Source organism: Neomonachus schauinslandi, chromosome 6 (assembly GCF_002201575.2).
Source record: "Neomonachus schauinslandi chromosome 6, ASM220157v2, whole genome shotgun sequence".
In the NCBI taxonomy this organism is placed as follows: domain Eukaryota; kingdom Metazoa; phylum Chordata; class Mammalia; order Carnivora; family Phocidae; genus Neomonachus; species Neomonachus schauinslandi.
Genome location: NC_058408.1, coordinates 52,557,521 through 52,575,534, shown reverse-complemented (window position 1 = coordinate 52,575,534; position 18,014 = coordinate 52,557,521). Strand labels below are relative to the sequence as shown.

Genomic DNA, 18,014 nt, shown 5'->3' with positions numbered 1-18,014 from the left:
AAAACTAAAATTTAAGATTTTCATGTAAAATTACCCAATTTTAAGTTTTACCTAAAAAATTTAGAATATTGTGCAGACCAACACTGTGTGGACCAAACAAAACTTAACTGTGGACTAGCCAATTTGTAATGGCCATTTTGAAATTCTGCATAAATGAAGTTTTGGTAAACAGAATGTTTAAGAAGTCTGAATGAATAGAAGAGTCACTATATAAAGCAACTCTGCTATATATCCTCTTCATTTAATATTTGTCTAGTGTCAGTGCTGTGATTTTATAAAGGAAAAGTTAACCACAAATATGAAATATTCTCTAGGAGAAAATATAAAAAGAAGTGAGAACACAAACATAGAGATGAATTCCTCTTGGAGACACTCTGAGAGGCTTCTAGGTGATGGCTGTGAATGAGGCTTTGAAGGACTTCCACTTGTGAGTTTCACTTGGAAAAAAAAAAACTAAGATATAGAGAGGGTGAAGAGAACAGTCATATAAAAAAGTAGTTTGGAACACCTACTAAGTCCCAGGTATTGTTCTAGTTGCTAGGGAAGCAACAGTGATCAAAACAAAAAACCATTATATCCAAGGAGAGGAGACAGACAATAAATAAGATAATCGAAATATAAACAATTTACATAATGATGACTTGAATAAATAGAGCAAAGAAAGGGAGTGGGACTGATATGTATACAATTTTAGACTGGGTGGCCTGAGAAAGTCTCCTTGAAAAGGTTACATTTGATTAAAGACCTGAAAACAGAAGGGGAATGAGTGTGCCTTGTGGATATATTAGGAAAAAAATGGTTCTAGGAAAAGAGAAGAATAAGTGGAAAGGCCCTGATGTGGGAATATGCCGGGCATGTTCCACGGAGGTCAAACTGGAAAGGAATGAATTAGGTAGAAAAGAATAGGAAATAAGCTTAGAAAGAGGTAAAGAACCCCAGATCACGTGAGGCTTGGTAGGTCATCAGAAAGATTTTCGCTTTTACTGACCAACGGAAAGCACTGGAGATTTTTTTTCAAGATTTTATTTATTGATTTTTAGAGAGCGAGTGAGTGAGAGAGCACGCGTGTATGCGAGCAGGGAAAGGGGGAGAATCTGAAGCCGACTCCATGCTGAGTATGGAGCCCAACCCAGGGCTCAATCAGTTCTGGAGAATTTTTGAGCAGACGGGTAACAGGATCAATCTAGTTCTTATGCTAAAACCAGACAGACAATAGGAGGCTATTCTGTAATCCCTGAAGAGAGATGAGTATAGTAGCAGTGAAGGTGATAAGCAGATGGATTCTAGATGGATTTTAAAGGGAAGGGCCTACAGGGTATGCTATTGGATCAGATGTACCACATGTGAGAAAGAAGAGTTGAAGAGATCTCCAAGGTGTTTGAACTGAGGAAATGAAATGGAAGGTTGTAGTTGCCACTAAAAGGAATGGGAGGTGGGGTTAGGGCAGTGTTTGGAACTCACTTTTGGACAGATTAAGTTTGAAATTCTTTTTTTTTTAAAGATGTTTTAATTTATTCATTTGAAAGAGAGAGACAGAGAGAGCACAAGCAGGGGGAGAGGCAGAGGGAGAGGGAGAAGCAGACTCCCCACTGAGCTGGGAGCCCGATGTGGTGCTCGATTCCAGGACCTGGAGATCCATGACCTGAGGCAAAGGCAGACACTTAACCATCTGAGCCACCCAGGTGCCACTAAGTTTGAAATTCTTACTAGATATTCAAGTAGGCCTGCTGGATGTTGAGCAGGCAGGTGGATATACAAAAGAATTCAGGAAGAAGTTTTGGGCTGATATACTACATGTTTCACAGATTCTAAATCAACTGCAACATACACCATTATTTTATGTGCCACCAAAATAAAAAAGATTGTTAATTAAATTACACGTCATTACTTACATAGATGCATCCCAATTTCAGAAATGCTAAGATCAAAAGAAATGTGGACTTCAGAACTGATGAAATATAGTAAATTTGTGAGTCATGTAAATAATATTTAAAGCTATGAGACTAGATGATATTATCTAGGGAATGGGTATAATTAGAAAAGAGATACATGTATTAAACTCTGGGAGCAATCCAAAAGTACGAGGGTATGGAGATGAGAAATTAGCAAAGAAGGCTCAGAGGAGGGTCCAATAAAATGAGAATGAAACTCGGAAAGTCAAGTGAAAAAAGTGTTAAGAGGATCAGAAAGTGAACACCAACATTAAATGCTGCTAACAGGTCAAATAAATGAGAACCAAGAACTGATGTCTGGATTTAACTTCATGGAAGTCACCTGTGACCTTGACAGAACTGTTCTGGTTGACAGTAGAGATAAATGCCTGATTGGAGTGAGTTTGAGAGCATGTTTAAAAAAAAAAAGAAAGAAAGAAAAATAGTAGTAGGTGGATGGCAAATGTTGTCCAAGTGGGTTATGATGATAGGAGTAATAGGATGTTTGTACGTTGACAGAAATACTCCAGTAGAGAAGGAAACTTGATGATATAAGAAACAGAAGTGATATGAAGTGATATACTTGACAAGATGATATCAGGAACATGAGAAGGGAGAAGGGCCTGAGCTTAGAGGTACAGTTTATCCACTGTTATACAAGGACTGCAGACTATATCGGCACAGATACAGATAAACAGGTTGGTGGTTGATGGGGTGGTGAACTTGTGGAAGTGCTCTTTTGATTCCTCAGAATCAGCAAAGCACTATAGTGAAAAAAGAAAAATGTCAACTATATTCTAGGAATACATCTGACCTGGTTTGAGTAAGCAATTTTGATAGTAAAAAAATTTTTTTAAGATTTTATTTATTTGAGAAAGAGAGAGAAAGACAGAAAGAGCACACAAGCAGTGGGAGCAGCAGAGGGAGAGGGAGAAGCAGGCTCTCCGTTGAGGAGGGAGCCCAGTGCGGGGCTCGATCCCAGGACCCTGACATCATGACCTGAACCGAAGGCAGACACCTAACTGACTGAGCCACCCAGGTGCCCCATTGATAGTAAATTCTATAAAGGTAGATTGATAAAAAAAATAAAATAAAAAATTAGAGGGCCCTGAATGCCACTGTCAAGAGTTCCAAACCTTATTCAATAAGCAATGGGGTGTCACTGAAAGTTTATGAGCACAGAAATAAGATCAGAGATGTGATTTATTTTGCAGCAGTAAGTGGGCTGGACTGTAAGAATTGAGAGTAGAGGAAAATGGAAGGCATCCAGTCTCAGGTAAAATAAGGCCCTCACCAATGCAGTATTAACCAGCATGGGATAGAGGGATATTGTGAAAGAACAGATAGATCCTGTTGTCTGAAATGGTATGTAGAGCAAGTAAAAGGAAAAGATACAAGCTAAGACATGAGACTCGGGTTTTAAGTGTAAGTACCTCAGACAATGAGGTCATTTAACAGAGAACACAGGAGGACGAGCTGGAATCAAGTGAAGAAGAATTTGCTTTGAAGATCAGAGATGATGAAGACTCTCAGAAAGCATTTGGGAAAGTAAGTCTGGAGTGATGAAGAGACAACAATGATAGAGATATTTGGGAGTCTATTTTCTACAGAAAGTGATACCCAATGAATGACCTGAATCATCAATAGAATGCAAAAAAACCAAAATTCCAAGAACACAGCTGGCCTACTCCTTAGTGGGCAGGAGGGAAGAGTGGTCAAAATAAGACAGAAGGAGCATTTAGACAAGTCAGAAGGAAACTATGAGAGTACAGAAAGATAAGGTATCAGGAGAGTTTCTATATTGAGGAATTAGCCGACAACATTATCAAATACTAAAGAGAAATCAAGTAATTTGAGGACTGAGAAACCGCCTTTGGAATTCGAAACTGGGAAATTACTTGTGAATATTAGGAGTTTTTTAGCTCAGGTGCAGGACACAAGCTAAAAATACCTTAGATGTGAAAAATGAAAGTTGGGTGATTTTCAGGTCAAGGGCAAGGAGCAAGAAAAAGGTTGACAAAGTAAAAATATGCAAGAGAGGATACTTGATGAATTAGACATTATCATCACAGAGTGGGGGAAAAACTGGGGCCAAGAAAATGCAACTAAGGACACAGGATACAGAAAAAATTAGAGAACCTGTGTTTTGTCAAAACAGACGAGAATAGTAAATACAGCACAATTCTGTGATATGAGAAGGATCCCAGAGTGAATCTACTTCCCTGGTGAAGTGAGCAGGAAGTACAAAGGTTTTAAATAAATACTGGTTGAAGCGATAAACAGATAGATGGACAAGGTTGGGGCAGAAACTTAAAGACTGTGTAAATGGGAAATTCTCAAGGAATGTAACAAAAGATAATTAATTAAAAGAATCACTGAGCAGCACTGAGGCACTCATAGGACAGTCCATTAATTTCCCTTGGGTTTATTTACCTGGACTAGGGTCAATGTTTGCCAATAGCTCCAAATGGGGTCTTAGTCGGTTCAAATTTGCTGGATCTCCAGTTCGCTGGAGAGCAATTGTTAGTTCCTGAACACTTTGTGCAAAAGAGGCTGGGGTCTGCAACTTAAAAACGATAAATATTAACTTTCCAAAAACCAGCTAATCCTTTTAAAGTAAAGATTATTTACAATATTGCAATCATTTTTGCAACTTATTATATTTAATTTTATCCTCCCACACATTCCAGGCTTTGGCCAAACTGGATTACTGGTGCCTGAGCAAACCCTGCACTTCCCTGCATTCACAGCTTGGCAGATTGTAAACTCTCTTCCCTCTGATGGCACATTCCTCAAATGTGAGCCCTTTCTCAATTCCTCAATTTGGAAGTATACTCTTTCTGTCTTAACGTTCTTAGAGCACTATATTAGTTTGGCTCTTGGAGTGCTTCCAAAGAATTGAAATTTGGAGTCTAGAGATAACACTATACAATACCAAGAACAATGAAACTGAACTCAGTCAAACTGAGCTTGAGTTCAAGTTCTGTTAATCATGACACCGGATATAATCTTTACGGACTCAATCGAAGTCCATCTGTGATATGGACTAAATAATTTCCAAAGTCCACTCCAGCTCAAAAATAATCTTATAATGGTTTGGGATTCTTGGAAGCTATCAGGCTGTATATTTTCCTCAAGCTTAATTAATGACACACTTTCTTACATTAACTCCCTAAGAGGCCCTACATATAGGACCTTTAATAGGGGAAATTGATTAGATTATAGTAACTAAAGGTGCTTACTTGGAAACATTTAGCTCTCTATGCAGTTTATTAATATAGATGAGACCCTAAAAGGTCACTCTTTAAAAGGTAATTTTTTTTTAAAAAAAGCATACATTTTAAAAAACATGAGAAATAACCATTCAAATGCTAACATGCCTTTATTCAATTTTTTCATCTTTGCATGCTTTTTATAAACTTAAAATCATTTACACACTTATGGTTTTGGCTACCATTAATATTATAACAAAAGCATTTTTCTACTGCTAACCATTTTTATTATGAAATATTTCAAAGTGTCTAATATAATGACAACACCCATGTATCCATCACTGATACTTAATAAAAATATTACACTTTTTTTAAAAGAAACTGAATGTTATTTATCAGCTGAAGAGAGTATCTGTCTTGAAATAACTTATTTTAATGGCCATATAACCGTATTCTGAGCAGAGAGCTAGATAACTTCTTTAACCATCTGCTTATTTTCTACTTTATAAATAATGTAGCAATTAACACTTTTGAACTCATAACCTTTTTCAAAGTTTGGATTATTTCCTTAAAATATATTCCTGGGAAGAGCAAATTTGATCAAAGGACATGAACATTTTTGAGTTTTTATTCACTGACAAATTGTTTCCCAAAGGTTTTAATTAATGCATTTTACAAACCATAAGCAATGTATGGCAATATATGTCTCTTCTGCTAATTTAATAGGCAATATTTGTAATATTAGTTTTAAATGTGCATTTAATTATTACTGGAGCTGAATTCTATCCTATCAATTACATATGTTTCTTCTTTGTGAACTGATAATTCATGTTTATCCATTAATTAACTATGATTATTGCTTTTCATATCACTTTTAATAAATTATCTGTAAGGTCCAACACAGTAGCCATTAGCAGTATGTGGCTATTTAAGTTAAAATTAATAAAATAAAAATGTAGCTCTTCAGTTGCACAGTCATATTTTGGGTGCTAAACAGTCATGGGTGGCTAGTGATCACCATATTAGTGCATATATAGAACATTTTCACTACCACAGAAAGTTATACTGTTCTAGATAATAAGATGCCACATACACTGCAAAGTTTACCAGTTTGTTGTAAGAAGGTCTCTGGATATTAAATTCAAACTACTGCTCATGATGTGAAGATACTGTTACAGGATAAATTATATGGTCTAGTTCACACAAAAAGGTCAACCTGCTTGTAGAACCTTTATAAAAGCAAGCCAAGTTTCTCTTCAGAGGTAGAAAGTTATTCTTTAAGAGACCATTACTAAGGTTTCAATACATTATAATCAGTCAGTTGCATAATTTCAGACCTACGAGTTGCAGGTAAAGTTTGGGCAAAGGTATCTAGAAAAGATTTATGGGACAAAACAAGTAATATACATTATACTGAAAATTGTGTAACAAGCATATAAAACACATTCCCCAATTGTCCTTTGACATCAATATACTACTCATTCAAATAATCCTTTCTTGGGAATAACAAAAAGTGACAGAATAGTCTGGAAAGATTTGGTGGTTAAGAACATGGATTCTAGAGTCAGTATACCCAACTTCAAATCCAGCCCTGTCACTGATTACCTATGTGATCCTGGAGAAATGTACTTAATCTATCTCCCTGGGACAATACAGGGTTACTGAAAGGATTAAATGGATTATTTAAAACGACCAGGCACCAGTAAACTCTCAGCAAGTGTTAAATAGTATTATATTTGATCTACCCTTACATCTTGATCTTATTTCTTTAAATTAAATGTGGGTGGACTCTAAAGTATAATCATCTCTCTAGTTTTAAGTATTTAAGGTAAAATAGTAAAAGTTAATGCTATCATAACATATATATTTACATGGTGCTTTAAGACTTCCTATACTTTCATATACTTCATGTTGAATTACAACAAAAACAATTATAGGATTATCCTAGTTTTAATAGAATTAAATATAGCACTTAGAGCCAGCAACAAACAATGGAGCCTGACCATGTGTACTCTAGTGATCTTTTATCATAACAAAGAAGAGATAAAGTAGAAATAAGTTTATTGAAAATTTGATCAAACCTAGAATGACTGGTAACTTATTATGTGAAATTATTGTGGCTAAGAATCATAAGAAACCTCAATGTATACATTCTCCAGAACACTGAATGGCTGTTATAGGAAGACAATAAAGGCATTTAGAAAATGGGTTTAATTAACACAATGATTAAAACTCAGGGAACAAAACAAGAAGGGAGAGAGGCAACAATAATAGAGATGGAAGACTCTCAAAATAAACTAGAGTGTGCCGGATAAACTATTATAACACTAGTCAAATCTTATATGAATAATGTCAATTATACATTAATTAAAAAAAACCCTTTATATAAACAAACTGGTATTACTATGTGACAAGCTATGATACTCAGCTACAGATAATGTAATTTATAAGAGCCTGACACACAGTATTCACTTTAACATACATTTATTAAATAAATTACTAAATCATGAACTACCAAAACTCCAAGATTAGTCCAAGAAGTAAGGAACAAAAAAGGGTCTACCTTGTCAATAATTGACTGCATATGAGACTTGTGAGACTGGTCTCCATAAAGTAAAGAGGACCATTGGTCTGGTGCAATTCGTAAGCCTGCTTCCATGGCAATTTGCACTATCTGGGAGTCATGTTCTCGCCGCAAAGCTTCATAGGTTCTAAATTCTTCTTTTAGCTGCATCAAAGAAGAGTCTTCATCACGTTTGGTGACCTAGTAAGACACACATAATCTCATGAGTCAGGTAAGAAACAAAATGAATTTATACTTTATATGAGCATATATAGAGAACAGATAATTTTTAATAACAAATTTAACAACAATAACAAGATTAAAATGGAACACACTGTTTTGCCTGTAAACCATTTCTGCCTTTAAAGACATCAAAATCTTGTGAATAGGTCTTATGGAAAGAATGAATATGTGCTGGAGGAAAATCCCAAGATTGGATAGACCTTAACACATATATAGAGTTTAAACTGTGTATGTGTAGATAATGCATTTTTGAAAAGAAGAAAATACTTGAGGCACCTGTCTGGCTCAGCCAGTACAGCATGTGACTCTTGGTCTCAAGGCATGAGTTCAAGCCCCACATTGGATATGGAGCCTACTTCTTTATATATACATACATATGTACACACACACACACATAAAGCAATGACTTAAAAAAAGGAAAGAAAATATGCAATTATCCTGGGAAAAAACCCCAATGTATGTTTCTTCTTCATAACTGTGGATTATTAAACTTGGGCTTGCCTGGCATTGAGCTGGCTAATATTCCTAAGTGAAAGAGCTTCAGTCAGATGCTTGTATGATTCTAAAGATGATTAATCTGTGCTTAGCTTAATTTTCCACAGAGTTTTGCAGGCTGGGCCACCATCAGAAAGTATAAAATAATAATGATGATAATATCTTTTAGGAATTAAAATGATTAACCCTTATTGAGCCCTTAGTATGTACTAGTCAGTGTGTTAACTTATTTACCCATCATACTGACATTAACTCATTTAATTCTCTAAACTTGTTGAGGTAGGTACTATTGTTATTTTTGCTATATTGCTACATTTTGAATCAAGCTGGGTTTAGGCCAAAGGCTCAAGAAATCAAAGTTGAATAATTTTTTTTTAAAGATTTCATTTATTTGAGATAGAGTGAGAGTGAGAGAGAGCGAAAGAGAGAGAGAGAGAGAGAGAGAGAGCATGAGCAGGTGGGAGGGGCAGAGGGAGAGGGAGAAAAAAGAAGGCTCTCCACTAAGCAGAGAGTCTGACGCAGGCATAATCCCAGGACCCCAGGATCACGACTTGAGCCAAAGGCAGATGCTTAGCCAACTGAGCCACCCGGATACCCCCAAAGTAAAATAATTAATTCTAGTTCAGGATCATCTGTATCCTAATATATTTCAGAATATATTTTACCTTGTTAACCTTTTATTCCCATAAAGACTCAAATTCCTCTAGTAGAAAATTCCCATTTTTTTTCTTCCACCAAAGAAAACTACAGCAAGACTTCTAGGTCATCCTGATTATATTTTTAAATGTATTCCATTCTTATCAGAAGAAGGTCTAACTTAAATTTTGTTAGGTAAGTCCGTAAAAGACCAAATAGATAAAAAAAAATAAATAAAATCAAGAACTAGAGTCACAAAAACAAAACATATCTTGCCACTATTCAAAGGCAAGTCAAAAGACCAAATGCATTATGTGGATGTATAAAAACACCCGCTCAATATAGGCTAAACCTTATTAAAATGTAGAATGTTTTCTATAAGATATACTAGGGTTCTCTGGCCTTGGTTCTCAAAACTGTCTTTTAACTAAAAACAGTCAAAGATTTCTAAGAGATGCATGTCTAAAGTAAGTCCTGGAACTATACTCTACTAAGAAGGACCAGAATTATCCCTGTCTGAAAAGGTTTTCCTTTAAAGATTTTATTTATTTATTTATCATGACCTGAGCCAAAGGCAGACACTTAAGGACTGAGCCACCCAGGCACCCCTGAAAACGTTTTTCAAATGGAAATAAAAGAGATGCTAAAAGGATGCAGGCAGAACACGGCTATGTGGACACATACAGCTATAAGGAAGAATGGAAAATGCCTACCGATGTGACTTCCACAAAGAAAATGAAATAGGTATTGGGAGATACTTAACAGAAACTCTGCCATGGTGAGTAAAATTTAGGGTATGGACCTATTGTGATGAGAGAAGATAAGTCTTCTCATGATGGAGATTGTAGGACACATTACCAGCAAGAGAAGAAAGCAGGTAGACAATGAAATAAAGGGAAATAATCATGACCCAAATGAAAAATAATTGGATTTTTACAAATTTCCAATCTCTTTTCAATTACTATTAATGCTTTTAATTAGGATTGAGAGAGGTTCACTGTGGGTATTCTGGGGTTTCTGGACTAATTTTTCACAGGGGGAGGATGGATTTCCTTTTCTTTCCTTTTATTTTTTAAGCTTGCAATATTGTATCTGTCTGGTGCTGTTATTAGAGAAAAAAGAACTCTGGAAGCAGACAGACATTCTGAAGTATATTCCAGATTACACTGTACAATCATGTTATTATAATCATTACAACAAATATGAGTTATTTGGGGACAATCTGAACTAGCTGGGAGTTATTTTGGCTAGAGTTTCTGACAGTTCCAGAGGTACCTAAGGCTAAGGACAGGGTTGGGTACAGACCTGGAGTGCACACCTCATTTTCATTATATATATAATCTGACTCTAGAAAGAAACATCATAATGTGGGCATTTAGTTACAGAGCTTTAAAATTTTTTTAAAAATTAAATTGGTATGCTTTTGGGGCACGTGGTTAAACGTCTGCTTTCAGCTCACCAAGCCCCAGGTCAGGCTCTCTGCTCAGCGGGGAGCCTGCTTCTCCCTCTCCCTCTGCCTGCCACTCCCCCTGCTTGTGCTCTCTCTCTGTCAAATAAATAAATAAGATCTTAAAAAATATATAAATAAACTGGTATGCTTTCCTGTTGATTTTGTAAACCACTCTATCTTTCTCAGGAAATGAGAAAATAAACTATAGTAGACTGTAGGATTTTTTAGTTTGAGTGTCAGATGAGGGGACACGGTGACCCAGGAATGGATATCCTTATAGTTTGTATGAATTAAAAAATTTTTAGAGGCATGCCTCCCTGCTCCATGAAGTACTAGTTATGTGTGTGTCAGAAGCAAGAAGCCTTGACATTAAGAAGTCAGGAAAACAGGATGAATGATAAATGATACACAGTGAGCATTGATGTTTGAAGCAGTGCTGATTCAATTTGGGATACAAAAGAATATGTGCGGCATTACTATATATACTGAAAATGAAATGGCAAATGAACTCCAGTACTCTATATGTGGAATTACAGCAGGAGCAAAGAGCAAAATGAAACTTCTTGCTTCAATTACTCTCTGTTCAGACCAATTCTGCATATGGTCTTGGTGAAAAAAATGACACAGCTTATTAGACTCTTCAAATATAAAAATCTATAAACCTTAGCTATGTTGTTCAATATCTAATATACAAAACTTAATATAACAAGTTCTAACTTTAATAGGACACCATTTACATTCTTTTTATTTATTTTTTTTACATTTTTGAAAAGAAAAAAATTATTGAAATTTTCTGAGGGGCAACTTTATTAAACTCAAAGTTTTACTACTTAAGTTTGGGAAAAAGACAATGTTTCCTTTTAAGCTGAAATTTAACATTAGTTCATACCTTGAAGCAGGAAGCTCTATAAAGGAGCTGGACAACATGCCCAATGCTAGTTTTAGAGGCCTGAGGAAACCGCGGCTCCAACCTTTGCACCACAAAGAGAACCAATACTTTTCTTGACAAAGCAGAACCATCTTCCAAGGCCAGGAGAACCAGCTTTAAAGCTTCCTCCTGCATTGCTAGGAAAAGTTAGGCAAAACCAAAATTTATCACGTACAAAGATAAATTTATTTTTCAGAAGGGCAATGTTTAATAATTTCTGCAGGTACCACTCGATGGGCAATACAACACAATAACACATATTCACAGTTACACTTTATAAACATTCTGGGGCAATTTTATATTACACTCTGCATATTTTATTTAAGAAAGCAGATAAAAAATTAATACATTCAAGAAAAACCTCTAACAAACTGAAAACTTTTAACACTGAGAAAAGTTTTACATGGTCTAAAATACTGACATGGAATTACCGAAGCCATGACTGTCAAGTGGGATATTTCTTGGTAACAACAGAATACTACAAAGAACTAGACTTTGTACATCACATTTATAGTTCTTAACACCATACTTTTAGAATTACTAGTATAGTAAATATCAAACTTTAATCACATACCTGGTCCAAGGAACTGGCAGCCCCTAGCCCTGACTGCTGCCCAAAGATTAGAGGAGAGTTGCTGAGGATTCTGGTGTTGAAGAATGAGCTCTGTAACTGTTCGTTCACCTAAAGATCGAGCTGCTCTCATAGCACGAATCCTGCCTTCTTCTTCCACTAGTTGGCAGTGGACCAGAGTCACCAGCTTCCTCTGCATTGGGCGACTCAGAACACTCTGAGTAGTGCTATTCAGACCCACTCCTTTAAAAGAGAGTAAAAGGTTATTTCTAGGTTTACAATGCAATTTTAGAGTCCAGAAAAACTTCCTCTGATGGGCTGACTGACTTACGCATACATGAATAGTTCCCAGTTCTACTAGAATGTTTAAAATAAATAATGGATAAAATTATATAAAGCCTAGTTTGCTTTTAAAAGTATACAAAAGCTGTTATCTCATGTAAATATAACACTCATTACAACATTAAATATATCATTATTCATCATAACCATGGAGGAAAAAGGGGAAAAGGCCAGACAACATTAATAATTAGTTTAAGACTCAAATCTTGAGGTGCTAACAGTTATGGCACATTATTTCATAATGGTTAATTTTACTTTCCTAATGAAATAATAAGCCATAATGGCAAGGCAGTTAAGGGCAACTTCCAATTTTATTTCACTCCCTATGGCACACCATATAAAACTGAATAGAAGGCAGACAATCCAGAGTTGTCAAATGATGGAGAGCCCTTCTGAAACCACTAGTATATTCACTTAGTTTTGCAACTCATTCAAATGTTTTCAACATCACATAAACTCTAAATTCACTTATTTGATGTGGTTTGTAATGATATTATTTAGTGTTTGTGGGTTTGATTTACAATAAATAAGTGAATTTCATTAGCATTCACTTAGAGCCCACAATTTTTTTAAAGATTTATTTATGGGGCGCCTGGGTGGCTCAGTTGGTTAAGTGTCTGCTCTGGCTCAGGTCATGATCCCAACGTCCTGGGATCCAGTCCCATGTCGGGCTCCTTGCTTAGTGGGGAGCCTGCTTCTCCCTCTCCTCCCCGCTTGTGCTCTCTATCTCTGTCGCTCTCCCTCAATTAAATAAATAAAATCTTAAAAAAATAAGTAAGTACAATAAAATATTTATTTATTTTAGAGAGGAGGGGGAGGGACAGATGGAAAGAGAAACTCAAACTCTGAGCTAAGCACAGAGTCTGACAGGGCTCAATCCCGTGACCCTGAGATCATGACCTGAGCCGAAACCAAGAGTCAGACACTTAAATGACTGTGCCACCCAGGCCCCCCCATAGTCCACAATTTTTATGATAATAAAAACATCTTTAATAAACATGTTTAGCATGGATAGTTGCATCTGATTTACCTCTAGCACTGCTGAGTGGTTTCAGGTACAATGCTAACTCTTCTACACATTTCTTGGCTTCCTCATAATGCTTTGTATCTTCAACCCCACTACACAAAGTAATGGGCTGCTGCTCCGGGACCTTGAGGTCAAAAGAAAAGGTCTGTATGAGTACTCATTAATTAAATGTTTGATTGAGTATATTTTATGCACTGCTACTCTAACTGTGTACATCAAAGCTCCCACTAAATTTTTTGAATTCTTCCAAAGGCCTTTTCTATACTAACACATAAAATTTAATGCATTATTTTGGTTTTGTAATAGCTTTACTGAAATATAATTTGCATACCATATAAGTGACCCATTTAAGATATACAATTCAATGGTTTTTAGTATATTCATAGTTGTGCAACCATAACCACAATTTTAGAACATTTCCATCATCCCTCCAAAGAAGGCCATACTTTTTTAAGTCTCCCCTCCCATATTTCCTTCCAACTCTCCACCATCCATAGGAAAACACTGATCTATTTTCTGTCTCTATGGAGTTGCCTATTTTGGACATTTCACATTAAGAGAATCATAGATTCATATAGTAACTTCCAAAGTGGCTATACTATCTTTTATTTTCACCAGCCATTTCACCAAATGAGTTCTATTGGTCCACATTTTCACCAGCATTTGGTATTGTAAGTGTTTTGGATTTTAGCTATTCTAATTGGTGTGTAGCAGAATCTTGTTGTTTTAATTTACAATTCCTTAATGACAAATATGTTGAGCAACATTTCATTTGCTCATTTGCCATTTGTGTATCTTCTTTGGTGAGGTGTCTATTCAGATCTTTTCCCATTTTAAAATTATGTCCTTTTTATTACTGAGTTCTCAGAGTCTTTAATATATCCCAGACACAACTTCCTTTCAGATATATGAGTTACAATTACTCTCTCCCATTCTGTGAGTTGTTCTTTCACTCCCTGATGGTGTCCTTTGAAGCACAAAGTTTTAAGTCTTGATTTAGTTCAATTTATCTTTTATTCCTTGTGCTTTTCATGTCATATCTAAAAAAAACCACTGCCTACTCCAAGATCATGAAGATTTATGCCTGTATTTTCTTTTTTTTTTTTTTAAGATTTTATTTATTTATTTGACAGCGAGAGAATTAGCGAGAGCCAGAACACAAGCAGGGGGAGTGGGAGAGGGAGAAGCAGGCTTCCTGCTGAGCAGGGAGCCCGAAGCAGGGCTCGGACCCTGGAATCATGACCTGAGCCGAAGGCAGACGCTTAACGACTGAGCCACCCAGACGCTCCATGCCTGTATTTTAAGAGTTCTGTAGTTTTAGCTTTTACATTTAGCCTTTGGTTCATTTTGAGTTAGTTTTTGAATATGGTGTGAGGTAGGGTCCAAATTCATTCTTTTGCATTTGGGTATCCAGTTTTCCCAGCACCATTTGTTGGAAAAACTGTCCTTTACTCAATGAATGTTCTTGGCAACATTGTCAAAAATAATTTCATATGTGTGTATTTATCTCTGGGCTCTATTCTATTCCATTGATCTACATGTCTGTCTTTATACCAGTACCACACTGTCTTGATCACTGTAGCTTTGCAGCTTCAAAATCTGGAGTGTGATTCCTCCAACTTTGCTCTTTTTCAAGATTGTTTGGCTATTTGTGGTCCATTCTGATACCATATGAATTTTAGGATGGTTTTTGTTGTTGTTGTTGTTTCTGCAAAAAGAACCACCACCACTGGGAGTTTGATAGAGCTTGCATTGAATTTGTAGATTGCTTTGGGTAGTACTATGATCTTAACAATATTAAGTCTGCCAATCCATTAACACACGATGTCTTTCTATTTATTTATGTCTTCTTTAAATGTCTTTCAGCAATGTTTTGTAGTTTTCAGTACATAAGTCTTTCACCTCCTTTACTAAACTTATTCCTAAGTATTTTATTATCTGATGCTACTGTAAGTGGATTTGTTTTCTCAATTTCCTTTTGGATTGTTCATTGCTAGTGTATAAAAACACAACTAATGTGTTGATTTTGTATCCTGCAACTTTGCTTAATTCATTTATGAACTCTAACAGCTTTTTAACGGAAATCTTTAGAGTTAAAATAGTGGCTACTATATATCAAAATGCCCTATCCTTGTTCCTCAGAATGTTAAAAATAGAACTACTCTATGATCCAGCGATTGCACTACTAGGTATTTACCCACAGGATACAAAAATACAGATTCTAAGGGATACATACACCCCGATGTTTTATAGCAGCATTATCAACAATAGCCAAACCATGGAGAGAGCCCAAATGTCCATCGACTGATGAATGGATAAAGAAGATGTGGTATATATACAATGGAATATTACTCAGCCATCAAAAAGAATGAGCTCTTGCCATTTGCAATGACATGGATGGAGCAAGAATATATTATGCTAAGTGAAGTAAGTCAGTCAGAGAAAAACTACCATATGATCTCACTCATGTGGAATTTAAGAAAGAAAAAAGATGAACACATGGGAAGGGGGAAAAGAAAAAAAGAAAGAGGGAAACAAACCATAAGAGACTCTTAACGATAGAGAACAAACTGAGGACAGATGGAGGGAGGTGGGTGGGGGATGGGCTAGATGGGTGATGGATATTAAAGCAGGGCACTTGTTATGAGCAGTTGGTGTTGTAAACAAGTGATGAACCACTGAATTCTACCCCAGAAAACAATATTGTACCATATGTTAACTAAAATTTGAAAAAATAATAAAATGTCCTATCCTCAAATACAAACATTAGTTGTTTCAGTTAAGATATAACAAGGTCTTACTCATTTTGTAGAAAGAGTTAGTTCATCTTTAGACAATTTTATGAAAAAAAGTAAGCCTTGGTTATTGGCTATTATAATAGTATATTTCTAAAATTATTACCCTTAATAAGTCTATTTTTTAAATGTTTCCAAACTATCATAGTGGGATTTTCAAAATAAAGAGAAATGATTATGAAATGAAAAATTAAGTATAAGAAGCAAAAGGATCTATTGCACTTTCCCTTTTGACAAATATTTTGTAGTGTTGTTGGTGACATCACAAAAGAGGTTTAAAAAAAGTTTTCCTTTTGAATAAGCTATTCTAGAACTGCTCTCTTCATTTCCAACATACATAATATCAACCTTTCCTACATTTTAGCAGCCTATATCAAGACTGATCTAGAGAACATTAATGGGGCCAGATCCAAAGTTCTAGTATATTCATTCAGAAAATGATTTATGGTAAATATATGGCATTTCAGACTCACACTATGCAAATTTAGTAAAGGATTACTTAAGTAGGGGCGCCTGGGTGGCTCAGTCGTTAAGCGTCTGCCTTCTGCTCAGGTCATGATCCCAGGGTCCTGGGATCGAGCCCAGCATCGGGCTCCCTTCTCCGTGGGAAGCCTGCTTCTCCCTCTCCCACTCTCCTTGCTTCTGTTCCCTCTCTCTCTGTGTCTCTCTCTGTCAAATAAATAAATAAAATCTTTTAAAGAAAAGGATTACTTAGGTAAATCATATCTAGCTTTCAAAAACCCGCCTCCCTTGGCTTTGTGAAATCTTCTGAAGATACTACTAATCTCTAAATTTGAGAATACAGACATTAAATTTTAGAGTATTACCATCAGACTTGCTAGACTAACTTTTATATTTAGATACCTAGGAATATTTGCTCCTACTCTAGAAAAATGGTTCCCAATATGCTCTATAGTTCTTGTCACCATCTTCATCTTTCATTTCAGTTAGTGTCTACTAAGGAAAACTGTCTGAAGTAGCTTCACTTTTCCTATTAAGTAAAATGCAGTGGTTATATGAGTAATATTTTCCTCAATATTAAGAGGTCCTTTAGGTTTCTCTAGTGATCTGAACAGCTCAGATTGTTGAGAAAGGCTGAGCACCAGATTGAATGGCTGTTCCTGCGCTATGACCGAGGAACACTCCACTACCACAATCCATCTCCCAACACACTGAAATAAAGGATTTGCACAGTACTGAATAAAATTTTATCTATTTAGATAGAAGGCAATGTTGCCCAATTTTAATTCAACAAGTTTCCCTTAGGAGGAAAACACATACACTCAGAAATTAAAAACAACAGTAAGTCACCCATCTTACCTGAGCACCCACTAGCTGCAGCAGTGCTGAGTTCACGGGGAGGAGCTCAATGTCTGTGTTGATAGTGGTCTGGTCAAAGGGGCAAGCCTTGCGGTGGAGCTTATTCAGGCACATCTTGCAGACAGTATGGCCACAACCCAAACTGATGGGCTTTCGAATTGTTTCATCGAAGGTCTGAGTGCAAATTGGGCAGGAGAGGAAATCCGTCCATTGTGGAGCTTGTACAGGCATTGTTACTGGAGTTACAATTCACACACACACACACAAAATAATCTAAAGCAAAGATTCCACTGGAATCAAAATCTTTGAAAAAAGTTTTGTTTTTTTTTTTAAATATCTTCTGTAGATACAGTCAGCACATAGTGTGAAATATAACCTGGAAAACAAAAAAGAGAGAGAGAGAAAAATCAGTGTCTTCCTTTTCAATTAAACTGTGCATTCACACTCTACTACCTACAACCTTTGATACCACATTTATATCATTATAGTACATTGTTTTGC

The 18,014-nt window shown here is 36.0% G+C and overlaps 1 protein-coding gene across 2 annotated transcripts in view; it reads right to left on the bottom strand.

Annotated features, from left to right (window-relative positions):
• Positions 1-17,744, bottom strand: part of RC3H1 (ring finger and CCCH-type domains 1) — a 41,325-nt gene extending 23,581 nt beyond the window's left edge. For both annotated transcript variants that reach the window (XM_021682820.1, XM_044915948.1), the window contains exons 1-6: positions 17,514-17,744; positions 13,402-13,522; positions 12,033-12,272; positions 11,420-11,595; positions 7,707-7,907; positions 4,365-4,497 (exon numbers count right to left, since the gene is read on the bottom strand). In XM_021682820.1, coding sequence (XP_021538495.1) covers positions 4,365-4,497; positions 7,707-7,907; positions 11,420-11,595; positions 12,033-12,272; positions 13,402-13,522; positions 17,514-17,744 — 1,102 coding nt within the window. The remainder of the gene's footprint in view (positions 1-4,364; positions 4,498-7,706; positions 7,908-11,419; positions 11,596-12,032; positions 12,273-13,401; positions 13,523-17,513) is intronic.
• Between the last annotated feature and the right edge of the window lie 270 nt (positions 17,745-18,014).